The sequence below is a fragment of the Heliangelus exortis genome, chromosome 11 (genome assembly GCF_036169615.1).
Source record: "Heliangelus exortis chromosome 11, bHelExo1.hap1, whole genome shotgun sequence".
Lineage (NCBI taxonomy): Eukaryota > Metazoa > Chordata > Aves > Apodiformes > Trochilidae > Heliangelus > Heliangelus exortis.
Genome location: NC_092432.1, coordinates 1,610,935 through 1,631,785, shown reverse-complemented (window position 1 = coordinate 1,631,785; position 20,851 = coordinate 1,610,935). Strand labels below are relative to the sequence as shown.

The window sequence follows — 20,851 nt, the reverse complement described above, 5'->3', positions numbered from 1 at the left end:
TTCAGATTGATAAGGAAATAATGCTCTTGGGGAAAATGCTTGTTGTCCTCTAGAGTACACCAGACAAGAGCTTGAGGAGGTCAGAGCTGTCAGGGTGTCTGCTGGCCACCTCTGCCTGTTGCTTGTTGCCTGTCAGTCTGCTGAGTGTGGCAGAAACTGTCAGACACTTCCAGAGGAGGGAAGGGAGCTGGAGCACAAGGAAAAAGGTCTGGAGAACTTGTGAGGAGGCTGAGGGGAGACCTTCTGGCTCTCTGCGAGCCCCTGAGAGGAGGTTGGAGCCAGGGGGGGTTGGGCTCCCTCTCTAAGGGATGTGACAAGAGGAACTTTAGGCCTCAAGTTGTGCCAGGGGAGGTTGAGGTTGGAGTTTGGGGACAATTTCTCCCTGGAAAGGGTTGTCAGAGCCTGGCCCAGGTGGTGTCCCCATCCCTAGAGGGGTTTCCAAGCCCTGGAGATGTGGTGCTGAGGGACACGGGGCAGTGGTGGCCTCAGCAGTGCTGGGGTAAGAGTGGGACTGGATGAGCTGAAAGGTCTTTTCCAACCAAAATTATTTGATGATTTTATGATTTGCCTTTTCTGCTCTCTTTCCCCCACCAGGTTGTGCCTCCTTTCTTCTCCTCCTAGGGCCCTATATATACACAATACAGACAAGATCCTAAACCTAAGGACAAAAGAGCTTTTTACTGCATGAAGCAGGACTCAAAGACTTGTACTCTGGTGCCTTCCAACAAACATCCAGGAGCATAAATCTGTCACAAATGCACCAGGTGACAGTGTGGGGGGGTCTTGAACTCGTAGCTTTTCTCTTTTTTAGATATTTAGGAGAGAATTCACCAGCAGAAGGTCTGTGCTAGGCCTTCACCCCTGGAACAGCAGCAAAAATCTGTCTTGCATTTAATCCCAAATGTAGTTTCCAATGGAAACCTGAGGGAGTGTGGCACAGAACACCTGACTTTCCAGGGAAGGCCCACACATACTTCCAGACATAAACAGAATTCAAAGCCTGAGGCCCATTTTTAATAGCTTTGGCACTCAGCAGGATGAACCTTGCAGCCTTGGCAGAGCATCCCACAACAGGGCAGAATTCAGCAACTTTCTCTTCATGGCTCATATAAATTTGGTTTGTTTTAACTAGCAAGTTGGCTCAAAAGCTACATCAAAGAAGCCTTAAAATGTTGAGTTTTGAATTAAGTAGTCACTTCACAGCCACCCAGCCATATGTAGAAAGATAAGTGCTGGTAAACTTGTTTCTTTAAACTCAAAAGAGGAAGCAATAAAAATGTTAATCTGAAAAAAATGTAAACTAATTATTCTTTCCTCTAACTGCATGCATTGCCTTCCAAAATTCTCTGAGAGAGGGTAAGTGAAGAGTCAGTCAAAAGCCCTCTAACCAGGAGGTGGTGTGGAATGTGTTACTTACTACAGTGCTACAAGAGAATCCTTCAGTCCAAGGAAGCAACTAAAGCTAACTGGGGCTTTTTGCAAAACACTCCTTGCAGGGGATGACTTTTTTTAGGATTGCTCTGTTGCTGCAGGTGAGAGAAGAACTTAATTTTCTTCATCCGAGGAGAGGCCTTCGATTTCATCTCTGTCACCTCCAATTGCCATCCAGAATGCTTTGGCTACCTAAAAATGGATAAAAAGAGGGGAAAAGGAGATAAAATTCCCCTCAAATGACTGGAGCTTTTGCATTTACCATCTGAAAAGCAGAAAGTGAGCAGCAGCTGAAGCTAGCAACAGTTTCCAAGCACAATGCAGAAGTGAAGACATTTCAACAACACAGAGGCAATAATTCAGAATTCAAGGGAGTGATACAAAACCTGTGCTAATTAAGGCTAATTAAGGATTAAATTTTCCTTCAGATCAAGGCTTTTCCACTGATCTAAGTGGAAGCTTGGTGAGAGCAAGGCCTTCCTTTCATAATTTTTGCCTTTCCTGGTGCTACAAAATCCCAGGTTTGTTGTTCAGTCCTTGGGAGGTACCCAGGAGTCTCTCCTAGGACTGTGTGGTTTGTTCTTGCTCCCCTTAACACAGGAACTCTACAAGTACCTAGAGCTTAAAAAAGAAAAATCCCATTTTGAATCATTTAAATCCCATTTTGAATCATTTCAGTGCCAGTTTCCAAACCTCACCTTCTCTGCGTGTAGTTTTCTTTGCTCATGAGGCAACGTTGCAGCTTTATCTGTAAAAAAAAAAAGAAAATTACTTAGGGTTGTCAACCTCAGGAGTGAGCAGGGAGAGGAATGCCCAATGCAGGTGTTACTGGGGCACCACCAAGAACCCAGTTTTAGACCATAAAAAAGGATTCTTATTTAGCAAGAGCAGCTGCAATTTGCTAACAGCAGAAAGCTGATGCTTCCATCTCCAGAAAGCTGATCTTCCAGCTCCATTTGTAGCTTCAAACTGCAAGGCTGGCACACAGCTGTAGAGTGAAAAAAAAACCCCCAAACAGCAAACCAAGTCTTGCTGTATGTTTGTTTATAGGAAAGTGTAGGTTTAGTTCAAAGAGGACAAAAGCAGTGGGGCAGCAGTCAGCTGAGCATTAGCTGCTTCTTTCAAGAGCACCACTGAGAGGAAGGGCAAAGCAGTGAAATGCTCAGCAACTTTTAGAGAACCTCAGGAGGTTGTCTAGAACAGGAGAAGAGGAATTAGTACAGAGGAGAAGAGGAATTAGTGCAGTTTTCTCCACTCCCACCCCAGCTTTCAAACCTTTGAGGGTGAGAGGGCAAGAGCTTGGTGTTTCTCTCCCTGGTGCTTTACCTTTCATTTCTTTCAGCTTTGAAAAGAGCCTCTCAAAGTTCTCCAGGTCACCATCCCTGGTGGTCAGGCTGGCCAGCTCCTGAATGTCTGTATCCAACATGGCATCTGGAACAAGTGCACACAAGCTGGCTGAAGGTAAAGGGTTTGTCAGCAGGAATTGAAGCCTTTCTGGTAAAAAACTGGATTTTAACATCTGCAAACCCCTCCCTTGGAGGCACAGGAATGTTTCATTACTGGACAAGTCCCAGTGTCATTAACAGCAGTGATTAATTTGGGTAGATTACATGGCAAGAGTGGGTTTGGGTTCATTTAATATTTAAGGTTTCTTGCTGATTAGAAAATGATTTGTCTAGCAAGAGCCACAGAGTAAATGGAAGAGCAATAAGAGTGTGTTGGGAGCACAACTGAACCACCCAACCTTCAGAAGATCCCCCCAAGACCTGGGGTGGTGCAATTATTTAAGGTTGAACACTGGGACCTCCTAGGAGTGGCCTGAGTAAAGTCACTTCATTCACCTCCTCCTGGCTCAAACTGGGAGGATTTTTCTCTGCAAAGCCTGAAGCTTTGTTCTTAGAAAGATGTTCCTAGACACAATACACACAATTTCCTAAATCAGACCTGAATATTTCTAGGTGGTAGCACTGCAGGGGCTCTGTTCTATCCAAAGTTGTCCCAATTTTCTTCTTTTTGGGACCATCCCAGACCTCTTCCAAGGTATCTGCCCAGCTTACCTACAGTGTTGCCCATCTGCTGGTTGTCTGGGCTAGCTCCATCTTCTCTGCTGCCTCCATGGGACTCTCTGCTCTCTGCTGCTGCTGTATTGGGCTGTCAGGAAAAAAAAAAAAGATATAAGAATATTCAATAATGGACCTGAAAAGCAGCAGCAGGAGCAGATCAGGTGCTCCTTGTTTTGACTTGAAAAACTTAACTCTTTATCTGAAACTGCTACTGCCTGCAAAACCTGTACCAAATTGCAGCCCTGTACACAAGGAGCACATGAATGGTTTTTATGATGGGTTTTTTAAATAATGTTATCAAGTGATAGGTTTTGTTGTGCATAAAGTGCTGCTCCTGGATGTTAATGAAAGCCCACATATTGAAAGGAGGTTTTAATCATCTTTCCTTGGCTCCAGGGGGCTGTCTGGGGTAAAATATTTACACAGACAGTGTGAGCAACACCCAGCACTGAGCACACAACTGGATATCTCCAGGTTAAATGATGAGTTCTGAGGCAATGTCCTTGCTGAAAACCAGCAAGCTCCCAGCCCTGAGGACTTGGAAGAAAAAAATAAAGTTTTTCAGACCTCAGAAATGCTTCCCCTTAGAATTCCAACAGGCTGTGAAGCATTTCTTGAGAAGGAAAAAAAAAAAAGCCACCCCCACCCCAGGGAAAGAGCAACATGGGGAACAGTATGAGCAGAGAACAAGAAATAGGAATTACTGTTTACTTCTCTCTCTTGGTTCTCTTCTGACCCAATGCTACAGTTGGCACCTGCTAAGGTGCTGAGGAGACCAAAGCCCTGGGTCCTGTCTGAAAACAAACCAGCTGTTAGTTGGACAGAAAATGCAATATTATCCCAGCTGTAACTCATCAGATGGGATGCAGAATATTTCAGGTAAGAGATGCAGCACCCTGAAGAACTGTCAGTGAACTTGAAAATATATTTTAAGCAGATATTTTTCATATTCTTTAAGCTTATTAAGCTATATTGGTAATATTTACTGCTAAATATTGCCAAAAATGTGTAAGATGAGATGTGACCTCTTTTTTTAATTCCTATTTGAAGACACTGTTGGGATTTGACCTGGCAAATTATTTCTGATTCCAAACAAGGGATTTTCCAAAATACAGAAGCAGCATTTGCTGTTCCTAACATCCACTGGACCAGGTCTCACTGTCCACAGGACAGTTTGTGGTTAGATACAGGAAATCCAACAAGTTCCTTTGCTTATCCACCTGTTGCCTGATCAGGTTGAGCACTACAATAATGGCAAAAACTATTTTTAAAGAGCTAATTCAGAATTCAAGGAAGGACCCAGGCATCAAATCCAACATTTTTTCACACTAAAAGGTGCTCTGGGGCTTTCCACATCTGCTCATCTGCTGTGTATTCCAATGGGTTTTAAAACCCAAGGTAAAAAAAGTGAATTCACACCTAAACCTAAATAATCAGCTAAGAGATGCAGTACAGTATTTTTAAATTAAATTGGTTTTAAAACTTTCCTTGAAAAATAAAAATACATGCATAGCTGGTGGTATTATGAGGTGTTTTTTTTTCTAAGCCATGTTTTCAGCTGGTCTTGCACTGAGTAGTAAATATTTGCAGTTACACAAGGGACTCAGGAGATTTTTCTGAAAATCTCAGCATTTTAGTCAACTAAAAAAGAAATAATGCTGAGGGTTTTTTCCCTACAAATAGCCAAGAAACAATGACTTGTGCCAGAAGAAAGATTACTTTTTTTTTTTTAAAATGTGTTTTAAATTAACATTAAACTAATGACTAAGCTCCAGACTCAAAACCTTGAGGTGATGTAATTTTTATGCACTGTCCAAATTTACTTGCCCTTTACACAAAATTTCATTTTGAGGAGTGGAATCTGTAACAAAACACATCAGCTCTCTAGAAAACATGTAAGCACATCTCCCTCAGAGGATTACTAAGCCCTCTTTTCATGTTTAGTAGCCTTCACTGGGTACTTAGACCAATGTATGTCCTGCCCCAGCCCTCTTCTCCCACTCCCCAGCAGGTATTTCTTTCAACTGACTCTGTTTTACCCAATTTTGCTGATTTAACAGATCCCTGGCCAAAGTTTTGGGAAGAAGTGAACCAGCCCAGCTGCCAGAATTGCCTTTCTAGCTGAAAGCTTCAAGACATGTGGTGTCCAGCAGGTAAATTAACAGGTAATGGAGTGCTAAAAGATTGGGACTTGTAACCCAAAGCAAAGCAGCTTCCCTGAGTTTCAGCAGGCTGAGCTGTCCTTTGGGAAACTGCAGAAATGGACATTTAGCCAATTTCTGAGTCATCTGAAGCTAGATTGGACATTGCAATCCAGAATGTACTTGAGAGAGAACATTCCCACATTGGCAGAGGGGTGGGTGAAGTGACCTCATCATGTGCTGCTTTCATATCCATGATTTGAGTTTGTCCTGTACAGAAAAATGATGCAGGGGCTGCATCCCCACCCCCCCAAACACACAAAACCTCAGCCAGCCTGGTTACAAACTCCTCTCCCAGTCAGAAAGAACTGGATTCTCCAGCAGGGCTCTCTGAAAAGCAGCTTTTTTTTTTTTCTGGATTCGTGGTTAGGGAGGTGGCAGATGTAACACTTGGGAGGCACACCCTTCAAAAAGCCTTCCTATAAATTTATTTTATTGGATGGAGAAGTCATTGCAGCTCCTGGGTGCAATTCAGGAAGTGGGTGATGCCTTACACAGTGTTCCTACAGCATCAGAGCCAAAAAAAAAAACCAAAACCCTCACTCAAGGTGCTGTGATAGCTGCTGGCTCCCTGGTGATGAAGTCCACAGAAATCATCAATAGCTGCAGAGCTCTGAGCACAGCCTCAGGGTTCAGATATGCTCATTTCCCAGCAAAAACTTTCCCATTATCCTCATCTCCTATTCCTCCACAGCCTGTGCTTAGCAGACAGGAAGCTGAAGAGGAGGCAGCAGTGTGCCCAGGTGGCCAAGAAGGCCAATGGCATCCTGGGCTGGCTCAGGAAGAGCGTGGCCAGCAGGTCCAGGGAAGGGATTCTGCCCCTGTGCTCAGCCCTGGGGAGGCCACAGCTTGAGTCCTGTGTCCAGTTCTGGGCCCCTCAGCTCAGGAAGGAGCTTGAGGTGCTGGAGCAGGTCCAGAGAAGAGCAAGGAGGCTGGGAAGGGATCCAGCAGAATTCCTGGGAGGAAGGGCTGAGGGAGCTGGGGGTGTTGAGGCTGGAGAAGAGGAGGCTCAGGGGAGACCTCATCACTCTCTACAACTCCCTGAAAGGAGGTTGGAGCCAGGGGGGGTTGGGCTGATATCAGTGGGACAAGAGGGCACAGACTAAAGAATTTTTTCCTAATATCCAACCTAAACCTCCCCTGGCAGAGCATCAGCTCTGCCAGGGGAGGTTTAGGTTGGATATTAGGAAAGGATTTCTTTCTGGAGAGGGTGCTGAGGCATTGGAATGGGCTGCCCAGGGAAGGGGTGGATTCTCCATCCCTGGAGATATTTCAAAAGAGCCTGGATGTGGCACTCAGTGCCATGGGCTGGGAACCACGGGGGGAGTGGAGCAAGGCTTGGACTTGGGGATCTCTGAGGTCCCTTCCAACCCAGCCAATTCCATGATTCTGTGATATGTGAGGATCCCAAATTACCACAAAACGGGAGTTGAAAAGGAAAAAAATATAATTTGTTTAAGTAACTAAGTTTAAACAAGTCCTGTAAGTCAGGCTCATTATTTGTAAGGAGCTGATTCCTGGCCCCACCCTATGTAAGCAGCTTCAGCTGGGATCCCTGAGCAGGGATTTAAGCAGGAAAGCAGCCAAGGAGCCTCTCTCAGGGGGCAATAAATTGCTTTTCTTCTTGTCTCCTCCATCTCCTAACTCTGCTCTTGAAGGGGCAGCTGAGGACAACCTCCCCTTTGGGAGGGGAAGGTGTGAGCTGAAGACTTACTCCTGGTTTTTTTACACAAAGGAGAAGAAAACCACCTGATTCTCAGCCTGGAGAGAGCTCTGAGGCCTGGAGGACCAAAAGTCTCCACCAACCACAAAAGGGAATTGCCCTCTGGAGAATTTCAGGTAAGACTTCTTGGTTTTCTTCTGGGAGAGACCAAACTGCTTCATTGGCTCCTAACTCATGTGGTATTGCTTGGTGTAAAGTATTTGTAAGTCAGTTTTGCAGTGTTTAATACCTGTTGTTATTAATTGGTATGAGAAAGAAAGCATTTAAAGGTCAGTGGAAAGAAGTTAAAAGGCCAGGAATTTTCTTAGTGGGTGTGTGAAAAAAAACAACCCACTGCTTCACAACTTGAGAAGAAATGTGTTTAAGATAAAACACCTTAAAATAACACAGGTTTAATGTGTGTATTTGGAAAAAAAAGCCATTTCTGCCCTTTATCTGTAAAGTTAAATTCTCAGGCAGAGGGAGAGCTGTAGTAAGGCAATGCTGTAACCTTAGCAGTATCATGAGCCCTTACTACTTCATGAAAAATCTTCTCATGAAGCACAACTGCCCCATTTCTACAAGGCCAGCAGTTGTAGATCATTTGGAGGAAAGCTGAAGTTTGATTTACATGGCAGCCAGTTTCCAGGATCAGGAGGAAGTTGAAAACAAAAGACACTTTACAGGTTATAAAAAGTTTTCTTTAAGTAAAATGAGCTCAACCATTTCCCTTTGAAGGCAAAAGGCAAACCAGGCTGCAACAAATTCCAAATATAGTTCACTTCCTGAGGGGTTTGTAGTCATGTGCATCAATGCTGAGTGGTTTCTGTAGTGTGGAGAAAGAAAAATCTGGATTTTCAAGGAGCCTGACCTTTCCAGAACACATCAATGATGCACAGGAATTTCCCCCCATGAAGAACAGAACATGTGACATAAGTTTGTTCTGTAATGTGGCATCTGTCAAGCACAGGAAATAATCCACTGTTCAGAAATGGTTTTAGCAGCAGGGAGATAACTTCACACCATCTCAAGTGGCTCCCTATTTCTGTACAATGGTTACCTGAACTTAGAACTGAGCTTAACCTCATTCTGATGTGGTACAAGAAACACTACCAAAAAAAAAAAAAAAATTAAAAATTATGGGTTTAGTGGTTCTCATCCCATTTCTACTGAGTCCCAGTAACCACCTTGCAGCAGAAGCCTCCCCAGCACTCCCCAGGAGTTCAACCTCCCTTCATTTCCTGTGTTAAAAAGGTCATCAAAGGTTTTCAAGTAAATGGAAGTATCTACCCTCCCAATAACTCTGGGCTAGCCACAGCATTTCCTTTCTAATTAGTAAAATCCCAGAGTGATTTTTCCAAAATTCTATCCATCTGATAACCATTTATCTGCATTAAATCATCTGAGCTTGTCTGGTTTTTGTACTGTTTTCAAAAAATTCTGTAGCTTCCCTGTCCTCACTTGGGCTTTTCTGTGGGGAAGCCTGCTCTTCTTGAAAGGCACTAAGGAAGTCCTTCAGCAGACATCTGAAATTACTTCTTTGCCACATCTCATCTCCACAGGTGCTGTTCTCAGCCCTGGTTCAAATTTTCTTTTTCAAAAAACTGTAACAAATTTGGGATTTAACACTTACTGCTTCTTCACTAAACCAGAGCAAGCTGATCATGGCAAGGCATTTGCTGCTGGAGCTTGGTGGAACAGGCATTCATTTTTCATTGGAATTTGAAGAGTTAGGGGAATATTTAACTCAGTTTGTGGGTAGAGAGGAAGTTTAAGCACACAGAGAGCAGGAACAGATGGAGCAACAGGAATAAACCTCACTGTCTTCAGGTTTCTCAGAGGATTATCAGTAGATTATCAGTAGATAAGTTGATCAAGTATGGGTTTGGTGATCAGGTAGTGAGGTGGATCAGGAACTGGTTGAAAGGAAGGAGTCAGAGAGTTGTAGTCAATGGGGCAGAATCTGGTTGGAGGTGTGTGACCAGTGGAGTCCCTCAGGGGTCGGTACCGGGACTGGTGTTGTTCAATATCTTCATCAACGACTTGGATGAGGGTATAGAATGTACCCTCAGCAAGTTTGCTGATGACACTGAGCTGGGAGGAGTGGCTGACACACCAGAAGGCTGTGCTGCCATTCAGAGAGACTTAGACAGGCTGGAGAGTTGGGCAGGGAGAAACATGATGAAATTCAACAAGGGGAAGTGTAGAGTTTTGCATTTGGGGAAGAACAACACGATGTCCCAGTATAGGTTGGGGGCTGAGCTGCTGGAGAGCAGTGGAGGTGAAAGAGACCTGGGGGTCCTGGTAGACAAGAAGATGCCCATGAGCCAGCAATGTGCCCTTGTGGCCAAGAAGGCCAATGGCATCCTGGGGTGCATTAGAAAGGGTGTGGTTAGTAGGTCAAGAGAGGTTCTCCTCCCCCTCTATTCTGCATTGGTGAGGCCACACCTGGAGTATTGTGTCCAGTTCTGGGCCCCTCAGTTCAAGAAGGACAGGGAAGTGCTTGAAAGAGTCCAGCACAGAGCTACTGAGATGATTAAGGGAGTGGAACATCTCCCTTATGAGGAAAGGCTGAGGGAGCTGGGTCTCCTTAGTTTGGAGAAAAGGAGACTGAGGGGTGACCTCATCAATGTTTTCAAATATGTAAGGGGTGAGTGTCAGGGAGATGGAGTTAGGCTTTTCTCAGTGGTGACCAGTGATAGGACAAGGGGTAATGGGTGTAAATTGGAGCATAGGAGGTTCAAGTTGAATATCAGAAAAAATTTTTTTACTGTAAGGGTGACAGAGCCCTGGAACAGGCTGCCCAGGGGGGTTGTGGAGTCTCCTTCACTGGAGACATTCAAAACCCACCTGGACACGTTCCTAGGGGATGTACTCTAGGGGGCCCTGCTCTGGCAGGGGGGGTTGGACTAGATGATCTTTCCAGGTCCCTTCCAACCCCTAGGATTCTATGATTCTATGATTCTATGATTAAAGGACAATGAAAGCAACACCTGAGACCCTACTGTTCCGTGTAAAAGGCTGCAGTGTGCTCTTTTTCTTCATAGCACTACAGCTGCTCAGCTTAAACTTTTTTTTGCTAAAAATATTAAGACTTCTAAGCCTTGCATTCTCCTAAATCCATGTCAGAGGGAGCTGTGTCACATACCACTCTTCATCACCACGTTGGACCAGACGTTGGCATTCAAGGCTTGTAAGATGCGTTTCACCCCGGTGGACTCAGGGAAATCATCTGAACCAAAAGAGAAAAACATTGCACCCCTAAGAATGAGGCCAAAAATCATCAAGTGGCTGAAAGAAAGAAGCTGTGTGTTTGAGTGCCTGCCCCATCTTACTTCCTGCATCAATAGAAATTCCTGCTTCTGTTAAAGAACACCAATTCCTTGCTTTGGCCTCATGGGTGCTCAGACAAATCCCTGTTAGTGCCTTTTTTCTTGGGTTAAGCTTGTAAATATTTTAAACTCTCAGCTTTTTGTAGAGATATCTAAGTTCCAAGTGGGCTTCTTTTACCCCAAGATCTTTCAGAATGCTGCACAGCATAAAAATAGATGGATAATTACTGTTCCTTCCTTTGGAAAGTCAAGAACTTCAGCCATTTTAAAAAGTGTGATGCTTGTTAAAAATGAAAATTATCATTGTCAGGCTATCCCCAGAATCCAACTCCAAATATTCCAGTAACCCTGTGAATTAGAGTAACTGGAAAGACCAGGGAAAGCATTATTCAGACTTCTTTACTTATTTACTGAATAGATCTGACACCACTTTGTATAAAGTCAGTTTTCCCATTTCCTCAGTTTAGTCAGCTTCCCATGTTTGTGCAGGTCTCACAAAGCAGTATGGGGGAAATAAACAAACCAAAAAAAAACTTCTGGATACAAAAATGTGATTGCTTAAAAATCCAACTCTTTTAGGATGACTCAGGGACAGGTGCAATGATTGAAACAGCTTTTAAAAATAAATTTAAAGCTGCCTGTGACCCCTTAGATCAAATATTTTGCCCTCTACAACACTGCTCTTTGGTTTGGTACCAGAGTCATTATCAAGATCAAATATTTTAGATCAAATATTTTGCCCTCTACAACACTGCTCCTTGGTTTGGTACCAGAGTCATTATCAAGATCAAATATTTTAGATCAAATATTTTGCCCTCTGCTCTTTGGTTTGGTCCCAGAATCATTATCAACAGTCTCCAAACTGAGTTCTTTTCCTTACCCCACAAAAACTTGTCTGACAGCCTTGTCATAGCAAGAGGTCCAGTTAATTTGTGATGAGCTGCCAGAAATGTCATAATTTTTAAACAGATCCTGGCCCACTCTGTCTACTGTGTCCATTGTATTTTTTGTAATTCACAGGGTATGTTTATGGAGTAAACATCTTACTCACTGGAACACATTTCCTCCTGTGCATGAGTCACTGTGAGCCAATTACCATATTAAAAATCCAGGAAAGAACATAGATCCTATTACTCTGCAGATTATCATCCTGAGTTATTAATATTCCCATTACTTAGACTGTTGAAATGGTAAACAGATTGTTCTTTACAACAATTATCCAACAGAAAAATAAATTGATTTAATACTAGTATTTCCTTTTAAAGCACTTCATAAGAAAACTTGAGTCTAAGGGGTACCAACTTCCATTTTTTCTTGTTTTTACAGATCAGAAAAATGTGCATCCCTCCCCTGACTAACAAAATGCTAAAAAAAAATACAGATGGGGGAAGGGGAGGGTGTTTATTAGCTCCTTGAAATACAATTTTAATATAGGCATGGGTTGAGGGGGAAACTTGAGTTCTAGCTTAGAAGACCTTTAGACTAAATTATTTTTGGTGATTATTTATGTACTTGCTGAACCTGAAAAAGAGCAAATGTTAGTGACTAATTCCCCTCAAGCCTGGAAATGGAGCTGCTTATCTCCTTTTGTCTTGTTGAGGTAAGATGTAAACAGGTTTTTTTTTTTTTTTTTGTACCCCAGAAATGAGGCAATGGGGCTGATGCTGATAAGGCTGTCAGGAAGTGCACAGTCACTTTTCAGCAGTGGAACATCACACATCACTCTTCTGACTTTGCTTGATGGGGTTTTTCAAGATATGGTCAGCCAGTGATTTTGAAACTGCTTTATTTCCTGTGTAACAGTGCTTGCTAAACTAAAATGTTTTTAACCACCTGCCCTTTGCAGTCCATCATGTCACTGTTTGAATAATGTCTTGTTTTCTTCTGGTACATACAATAGTTTTAGAATTTATTTTTTTTCTTAAGTAACTTTCCAGCCCTTGTGTGTCTCTCTGGCTCTTGGTTGGTTTTTTTTAGATTTATTTCCAGAGTGAGATATAAATGCCTGTCATCCATCAATACAGCCCTAGGATTAGTGCCAGAAAATGGAGCAGATATTATTTTTATGTAGGTGCTACATAAACAGCAGCTGTATTTGGGAGGAGACAAACAGAATTTCTTGGAGGAAATAACCTCCTCCTCCTCCTGACCTTTTATAGCTGAGACTAAGCCTCACCAAGTGGGAGCATTCCATGCTGTAATCATGCAGCACATAAATAAAGCTATACCCCTTGCAATTGTTTAGAAGATATTTTGGTGTGCTTTTCCAGTCTGAAAAATCCCAACAGAAGCAGCAGTCCTACCATCTTCATCAGGCAGTTCCTCAGGGCTGAGTTCTACCAGTTCAAAGCCATGCTTGATGCACCATTCTTGAGCTTTTTGTCTGCTAACACCTAAAGTTGGGAAACAAAAATGCAAATTAAACATCCACTCTTGGACTAATATCAGCAGTTGAATCTTTACATTTTATTATCTCAAAATTGTTTGCTTATTTTGGGTTGTATGGGGAAAAAGTAGCTGGTGGGGGTCCCTCATTTACTTTGAATTTGATTCCAACACCTTAAAATCAAATTTTAATTTAGCATTTTTGAGTGACCTGCCCTTGTCTTGGTCCTGGTCTGGCTGGGGGGTTGGACTCTATGATCTTCAGAGGTCCCTTCCAATGAATGACACATTCTGTGATTCTGTGAAATGGCTCTGCAGTGGCTACTTGAAGGGAAATATAGGTGGTTTGAATCTGAATTATGTTACTGGAACATATCTGCACCTTAGAGCTTGCTGTTGTGCTGCCTAGAACCAAAGCAAACATCTATTCAATGTCCAAATGGTAAAAAAGTGGAATGTTGTTTCCACTCTGCAACCAAGTCATCCTCATTCTTAACCAGAGAGGACCATGGACATCCATTAACCTTAATTTTTTAGTTATTTTACTAAATAAGTGCATTCTGGCATCCTAGGAATATGATACATGGAGCCCAAGTTTGTAAAATTCTGATTATTTTAACTTTTTTTTTTTTTTTTTTTTTTTAACCCAATTATTTTTCTAGCTTAAAACTTGTGTTCCTGGTCACAGAAGTAACTGGGCTCTTCTCAAGGAAATCTCAAGTCCTGCCTCGTGCAGGTATTTTGAGAAACAATTGTGTTGATTTAACTAGAAAACAAAATTACTCTGCAAGGTTAATAATTCTGAGCCAGTTGGGAACTGTCTCTGGTTTCCTACCATTTTCAGATACTCTGTTACAAACGAGGATCATGACTTCTGGTAACCACTCTTCTGTCAGGGGAAGCCATTCAGAGACACTATCAAGTCCAGACTTCTAGAGGGGAGGAAAAAAAAAAGAAGTTCTTTTGAATACATTCCTTAATACTTCAGTTTTTAAAGCAGTTTTAAATCATTGATAGCATTAGAAGAAAATGAAGTAAGGAAATATGCCAGGCTCTCTTTGCTCAATGTGTGATGCAGCCACTCCCATCTGTGGTGAAAAGCAGGTCCTTAATTACAATATTTTTTTTTTTTTGTCTCAGTCTTTCTGGTTCTTGCTTTATTTTCACTGCTGCCAGCTTAGTAGGAGGAATTTTCTGTGAGATGATAGCACTGAATCTTCCAGCTGAAGTCTGACAGTAAAAGGGAAGGGAACTGTTTTTACTGGTAGGAGGCAGAATTAACATTTATCTACTGACAATTAACAGAATGGCCTGAAAGGAATGGCTGGCACTAGATGAAGAGAATATAATTTGTGTTTATACTGTGATAAGGCAACTATATCATACAGAAAAAGCAATATAATAAAGCAGGAGACTTACTATTGTGCTGTCAAAGTACACAACAAATGCTTGCACAGACTCAGCAATATCTCCAGTAACAAGAAAGGTGTTTGGTACCACACAGAGGTGAATATCTGCAGAATAATATTTATTATCTATTGTCCAGGGGTAAAAATTCACTCCTCCACTTGTAGTTGCACCCACAGTGAGGTCATCTTTTCCTGTGATAACTGGAAAAGAAAATGACTGAGATGGATGACAAAAGCAGAATCAAGAAAATAATTAATCTAGAGAGGCATCTTTCATTACCATAATAAACCAGTATGTATTTAAGATTAGAAATTGAAACTTGATTTGTTACTCTGGAAACTTTAGGAAAAGTATATTATTTAGCTTTCACAAGAGTTTCTTATCTAGCTTTTAAAATAAAATATGGTAGAGAAGCTCTTCAGAAAGTGAGCCCTTTTTCCTTTAAATGCCTTTTAAAGGCAAACTCACTGCCTGTAGAGAACACCTAAACTTTATTAAAGTGGAAACAAACCTTGCATGCTAGTTCAGATGTAAAGAACTGTTTGACTGTGACCAGAACCTGAAGGTAACTAATGAGAAAAGAAACCAAGTTACTACAATTCAGTTGTCATTCCCATTAAATTCCATGTAGGAGTTCCAACAATTAAAATCCAAGTCAGTGCTTTGATAATGTCATGTTAAACACTGCCCTTCCTCTGCTGGCAGCAACCTCCAAGCACTCCTGGAGTGACAGGAGCAAATTCATCAGCAAATCTGCAGATGACACCAAGCTGGGGGGAAGTGTGGATCAGCTGGAAGGCAGGAGGGCTCTGCAGAGGGACCTGGACAGACTGGAGAGTTGGGCTGATCCCAAGGGGATGAGGTTCAACATTCCAAGGGCTGGGTCCTGCACTTTTGGTGACAACAACCCCAAAAACTGCCCAGCAGAAAAGGCAAGGCTTTGACACCATCTCCCACAGGATTCTCCTGAAAAAGCTGTCAGCCCACAGCTTGGACAGGGGCATCTGTGCTGGGTTAGGAACTGGCTGGAAGGGGCCCAGAGAGTGGAGCTGAACGGGGCTGCATCAAAATGGCGGCCGTGGTGTCCCCCAGGGATCAGTGTTGGGCCCAGTGCTGTTTAATCTCTTTATTGATGATTTAGATGAGGGGATTGAGTCCATCAGCAGCAAATTTGCAGATGACACCAAGCTGGGGGGAAGTGTGGATCAGCTGGAAGGCAGGAGGGCTCTGCAGAGGGACCTGGACAGACTGGAGAGTTGGGCTGATCCCAAGGGGATGAGGTTCAACACAAGAACCCCCTGGGGAGCTCCAGGCTGGGCAGAGAGTGGCAGAAAGGGAGCTGGGAGTCTGGATTGCCAGGAAGCTGAAGAGGAGGCAGCAGTGTGCCCAGGTGGCCAAGAAGGCCAATGGCATCCTGGGCTGGCTCAGGAAGAGCGTGGCCAGCAGGTCCAGGGAAGGGATTCTGCCCCTGTGCTCAGCACTAAACTCAAAGGCCAGGTGGAACTTTCTGAAAGGATTCAGAAAATGTCTCTGCCTGCACGAGGGGTTTGTAAGGAATTGCTGTGAAACACCCTGATTCCTCAGGGCAGGAAACTAAATGCAGTTTGGGTTTCTTGTGGAGAGTTTTCTTCCACAAAAGTCCCTTGCACCAATTATGTTTTGGCTTTTAGAGTAAACAACCAGACTACAAAAGAAATGGGCACTACAAGTCAGACTGAGTTGTCAGGGCTATATTTTATGTTGGTTTTAAGGATTTAAGGAAATTCTTTCCAGACAGCCTGTATTTTAATGAAAAAGCTAAGTTCAGCCAGAATAGTTTCATATCTAATTTAAAGAATATTCATCAGGATAAACCCCATTTAGTTTTATTTGGATACAGGATGCATGTCTAGAAAATAATGTGGTAAAAGGAGGTGGCTTGTCAAACTTACCTCTAGTGGGTTACTCATTTTTCATTTTAAACTCCTCAGCCATTCAAAGTGTCAGTGGTTTGCCATCCAAAGAGCCTGGAAAACCATCTGAATCACCCTTTGACCACAAAAGTAGGGAGGCCTGCTGGGCTGCCTTCATTAACTTGGCCTTTTCAGAGAGGAGAAGTGGCTCTTTTGGAGGAGAGGAATGCAAACAGCCCTCCCCAAATGCATCACCATTAAAAAGTACTAAAAACATGCGTGGAAAAGTTCATGCCACAAAAGAACATCAAAAACATGAGCCAGAGTTCAAGGTCCTCTAAGAAATATTGCAGCTCTTAATGCTGGCCACTTCTTTTACTTAAGTAGCTTTCACAACCTCAACACTAATTAAGACACCCTGTAATTTAGTGTCCCCTGTTGCTGTATAAAAGAATTCTGGAGCAATAGATGCTGCTTTCTCTCCAAGGCATTATTTGAGGCCAGGGACTAAACAGAATATTTCTAACCCAGCCCCAGGATCATCCTTGTGTCACCACCTCCTGTCTGCAGTGACTCCATTCACCTCCAAAACCCCTGCAAATCTACACTGAGATCACAGGGACAATCATCATCCTCCAATTTATCTCATTTTGTCCTTTTTCTCTCAGAAAACCACTTAAAAACACAATGGCAGCTCAGACAGGAGAAGAGCTCATGGCTCAGACCAGTGCTGAGCAGTGACTGTCCCCAAACAGCTCAATGAGCTTCCAGACTTCTGTGGAATCAAAAGATTTTATTTTTTTTTTTTCCTCCCAGTAGTTTGTTTTTCAGCAAATTCTTTAGTTTTGTCCTTTTCTTTACTCACAGGTATCTATAATTTTTAATACACAGGACAAAATTCTGTTGGGTACTTTCAGAACTTAATTTCAGCTCTCTTCTTAAAGAAATACTCATTTTATTGACTTGCTGCCTTTTAATTCCATGAGCTTGAATATAGGAAGATAAATTAAACACTGGTTCAGAAGAGGCAAAAACACTGGTTCAGATGTGGCAAAATTATAAAACCTAATACTGCTCTCTTCTTATAATAGAGGTTTAATATTTTGTGAGTGCAAAGCAGCAAATATTTTTTTGAAAGAAGACCAAAAAGAACATTTAAGGAAAGACTTCAATAATAAGCAAAGAATCTCCTGCCCCTTGCTGTGTGTTCCCTGTTCTCTAATACCCAACTGATATTCAGCATTTTTACTATATTGGGTGTTAAATATTAATTTTTATTCCCCAGAATCATTATTACTCTTTGCAGGGCATTTTTTTACCCGAAGTGATCAAGGTATTGATCACTATTCTTTGTGGTTTTCAGACTAAATATCTGATATAACAGTAAAATTCAGTTTTTGACAACACCCCTTGTGATCCCAAGTCCTCTTAGTTGGGAGTTACACCAAATAGTTCTCACATTCTGGGCCTTGAGAGCCACCTGGTGGAACATCCCCTAAAAATACTCCTGGAAATTACACAAGGAATAAAGAGAAATTGGATATATGCTGCAGGGGAGTGCTAAATGGTCAAAAAAGAAAAAAAAAAAAGAGGAAAAAAAAAATCACAGCCAGTTTTTACCTGTTGTCTAGCAGTTTTGAAAATTACATCTTTTTTTGTGTTTTAATTTGTGATAAATATATCTAAGAGCCAGTTCTACCCTGTGCATTTTAAATAGCTTTGTTTTGCCACAGTATCTAATGAAATAAAGCATTCAGGGGACCCCAAAGAAACTTGAAAAAAATAAAAATGTAGCCAGCAAATGTACCATAATACTCTTCTCATCCTCCAGCCATTTCCCAGTGAAAACACTGGGAAAAAGTCTTATAATTAGCCTGGAAGCTTCTGGCAGGCAGCAGAAGAAATGGGCTCACATTTGGGCTTTTTGTTCATAAAAGGGAACACTCTAAGCAGCTTTTTTTTTTCTGCTTATGAAATAGGTTTTCCTGCAAAGAGGATGTAGCAGGGAGATTCAGCAACAGAGCAGCAAAAGCAGTGCCAAATGGGTAAGGGCTTTGGTTTAATCAATATTTAACAGCACATTTTACCATAAATATTGTACCTCAAGCACTGAACTGCCTCAGAGGTGCCAATATAAAGGGTTGCAAACCCCTTACTGAATAATATCTTTAACCTGGTGTGGCATTTTTCATGCTGTAGAAGCTAAAGTTCTGAGAACTGCACCAGCTTTTTGTTTAAACCCAGCAAAACCCTTCAGCCCAGCCCCAGCTGTCCTGTCTTTGAATGTTTCACAATGTTTGTTCTGGATCTGAGGTGGTATCACAAAGCAGGAACTTAAAATTCCTCTGGTATTTATTTTAGCAAATGATCATCTTTCTTTTCAGGAAGATTTTAATAACTTTTGTGAAGCAGCCCTGCCAGAAGACACAAAGATCCATCTAGAAGACTTCAGTTTTGGTACTGGAAAAGAGGAAACTTGGGCATTTCACTGTGAGTACCATTTAAACCAAAACAAAACACAAGTTCTAAGACTTTGTCAGATAAAACAGCAATCCTCTGAAGCTTTTTAGTCACTGTTTTTGATTCTTTTTCATAGTGAAATTTGACAAAGGAAACCTTGAATAATTCCTTCTAATCTCCCTACACCTTCCTCAAAACCAAGCAACAACCAAGAATAGGATTTTACTGAAAATTTTAATTCTTTGGTATGGAATCCCCTTAAATAATTCAATACCAACCCAGCTGCTTTGACAAAGTAGCCTTTCACTGCAGGCCTTGTACTTGTACTTGTTTAAAAATGGGGTTTAATGAGGTGGAGGGAGACAGTCCCTGGGACAGCCCAAAGCTTTATCAGGCTCCTAGACAAGATCTCACTCAGAAATGAAAAAAACAAATCCAGAAAGTGGGCTGGGGCTGTTAAGTTGGACATCTTAGCATCCATATCAAACTTTTCCTGATAGTTCCCTAAAAAACAAAGTGCAAAACCACCAAGATCTCTTATCAGCTTCTTCCTGTAATCCCCCTGATTTTTAGAATTTCTAAAAATTCTACCCAAGTTGTCACTACTGTCAAGTTTTAAGTCTCATGTTCCCTTTTTCAGGCCATAAAAAAAAGGAAACTGGGTTCCAAGAAAACCACTTTCTACAGAAGGAATCCTGTGTATTTCATACAGAGTAAGTCTGATCTACAATTCTGCCAATTGTAGAAAGGAAATATTTTTTTTAGCTTTCCCTCTTTTTGTGCTTCTGCACTGGGACAAGAAATGCTCTAATGCAGAAAAGCAAGGCTAAGTAAAACAAGAGTTCAGACCCACCAGGAATTTTAGCAATTCTACCATGCTCAGGGGCTGAGATTGCTTGTCCATTTCATAAATGGAAAGATGAAACCAAAGGGTTTATATTTACTCTGCTTTTGTTTTTCTCTTCCCTACTTTTCTGAGCCAGCTTGGTTCCTCTTTCCCTACTTTTCTGAGCCAGCTTGGTTCCTCTGATAGTCCCCCTCTTGTTTTAGGAGCCCTCATGGCCTGGTTGAAACAAGGTCATTTTTGCACTCTGTGTTCAGGACCAAACCTTACATCTCACCAATCCTCTTTTTTTTTTTTTTATTTGCTAGTGAAAAAAGCATTGTTTTCATTCATCCAAACATTGTTTATTCACACCTCAGATATGGCAAGTGGGCAACAAGCATGACAGGACGTGGGGTTTCCTTTTTTCCTGTTGCTTGTGATGGAGGAGAAAATTCTGTGGGGTGAGGGTGCTGAGCCCCAGGGTGCCCCCAGAAGCTGTGGCTGCCCCAGCCCTGGCAGTGTCCAAGGTTGGATGGGGCTTGGAGCAACCTGGGGGGGTGGGAAGGGTCCCTGAGCATGGCAGGGGTGGCACTGGGGGGGATTTAATGTCCCTCCCAACCCAAACCGTTCTCTATCTCCTGCTCCTTGGATTTGGGGAATATCAAGCGGCTCCACGCTGTCTCCTAAACAGCTGATTTCCCTCAAGCAATAAGGAGGCCCCTGACGCCTTCCTCAAAAGCGGCCCAGGGGTGCTGGAGAGGGGGTGAGTGTGTGAGGGACGGTGTGTGAGGAGCAGGGAAGAGCCGCCCCTCCGAGCTCCCCCTGAGGGCCCGGCCTGAGGGAGGTGAGGAGCTGCCAGGCCAAGGCCTGCAGTGGCGGGCAGGCCGGGGGCTCCGCGGCTGCGCCCTCCGGTCCCCTCTGCGGGCCGCCAGGACGAACAGAAGGAGGAAGGAGAATGAGGTGGATGAAGAGGAGGAGGAGGACTCACGTTTGACGAGCTCCTCGGCCGGGAAGGCGGCAGCGCAGCTGCTGACCAGCGCGAAGGGCCCCGCCGCCGCCATGGCGCCCGCCGCTGCTTCCGGACCCGCCGCTACCACCCGGCTGCGGGGCGGGGGGAGAGCGGCCGGGAGGCGGTGTGCGGGAGAACCC

General features: G+C 42.9%; 1 protein-coding gene across 1 annotated transcript; it reads right to left on the bottom strand.

Annotated features, from left to right (window-relative positions):
- Positions 1–992: 992 nt before the first annotated feature.
- On the bottom strand, positions 993–20,816 carry AAGAB (alpha and gamma adaptin binding protein). Its single transcript, XM_071754127.1, has 10 exons — positions 20,691–20,816; positions 14,534–14,724; positions 13,950–14,046; positions 13,033–13,122; positions 10,546–10,629; positions 4,206–4,288; positions 3,489–3,582; positions 2,758–2,862; positions 2,130–2,179; positions 993–1,623 (listed from the first exon to the last, which is right to left on the bottom strand). Exons 1-10 carry the CDS (start codon positions 20,761–20,763, stop codon positions 1,546–1,548), a joined length of 945 nt encoding a protein of 314 aa, XP_071610228.1. The 5' UTR covers positions 20,764–20,816; the 3' UTR covers positions 993–1,545.
- Between the last annotated feature and the right edge of the window lie 35 nt (positions 20,817–20,851).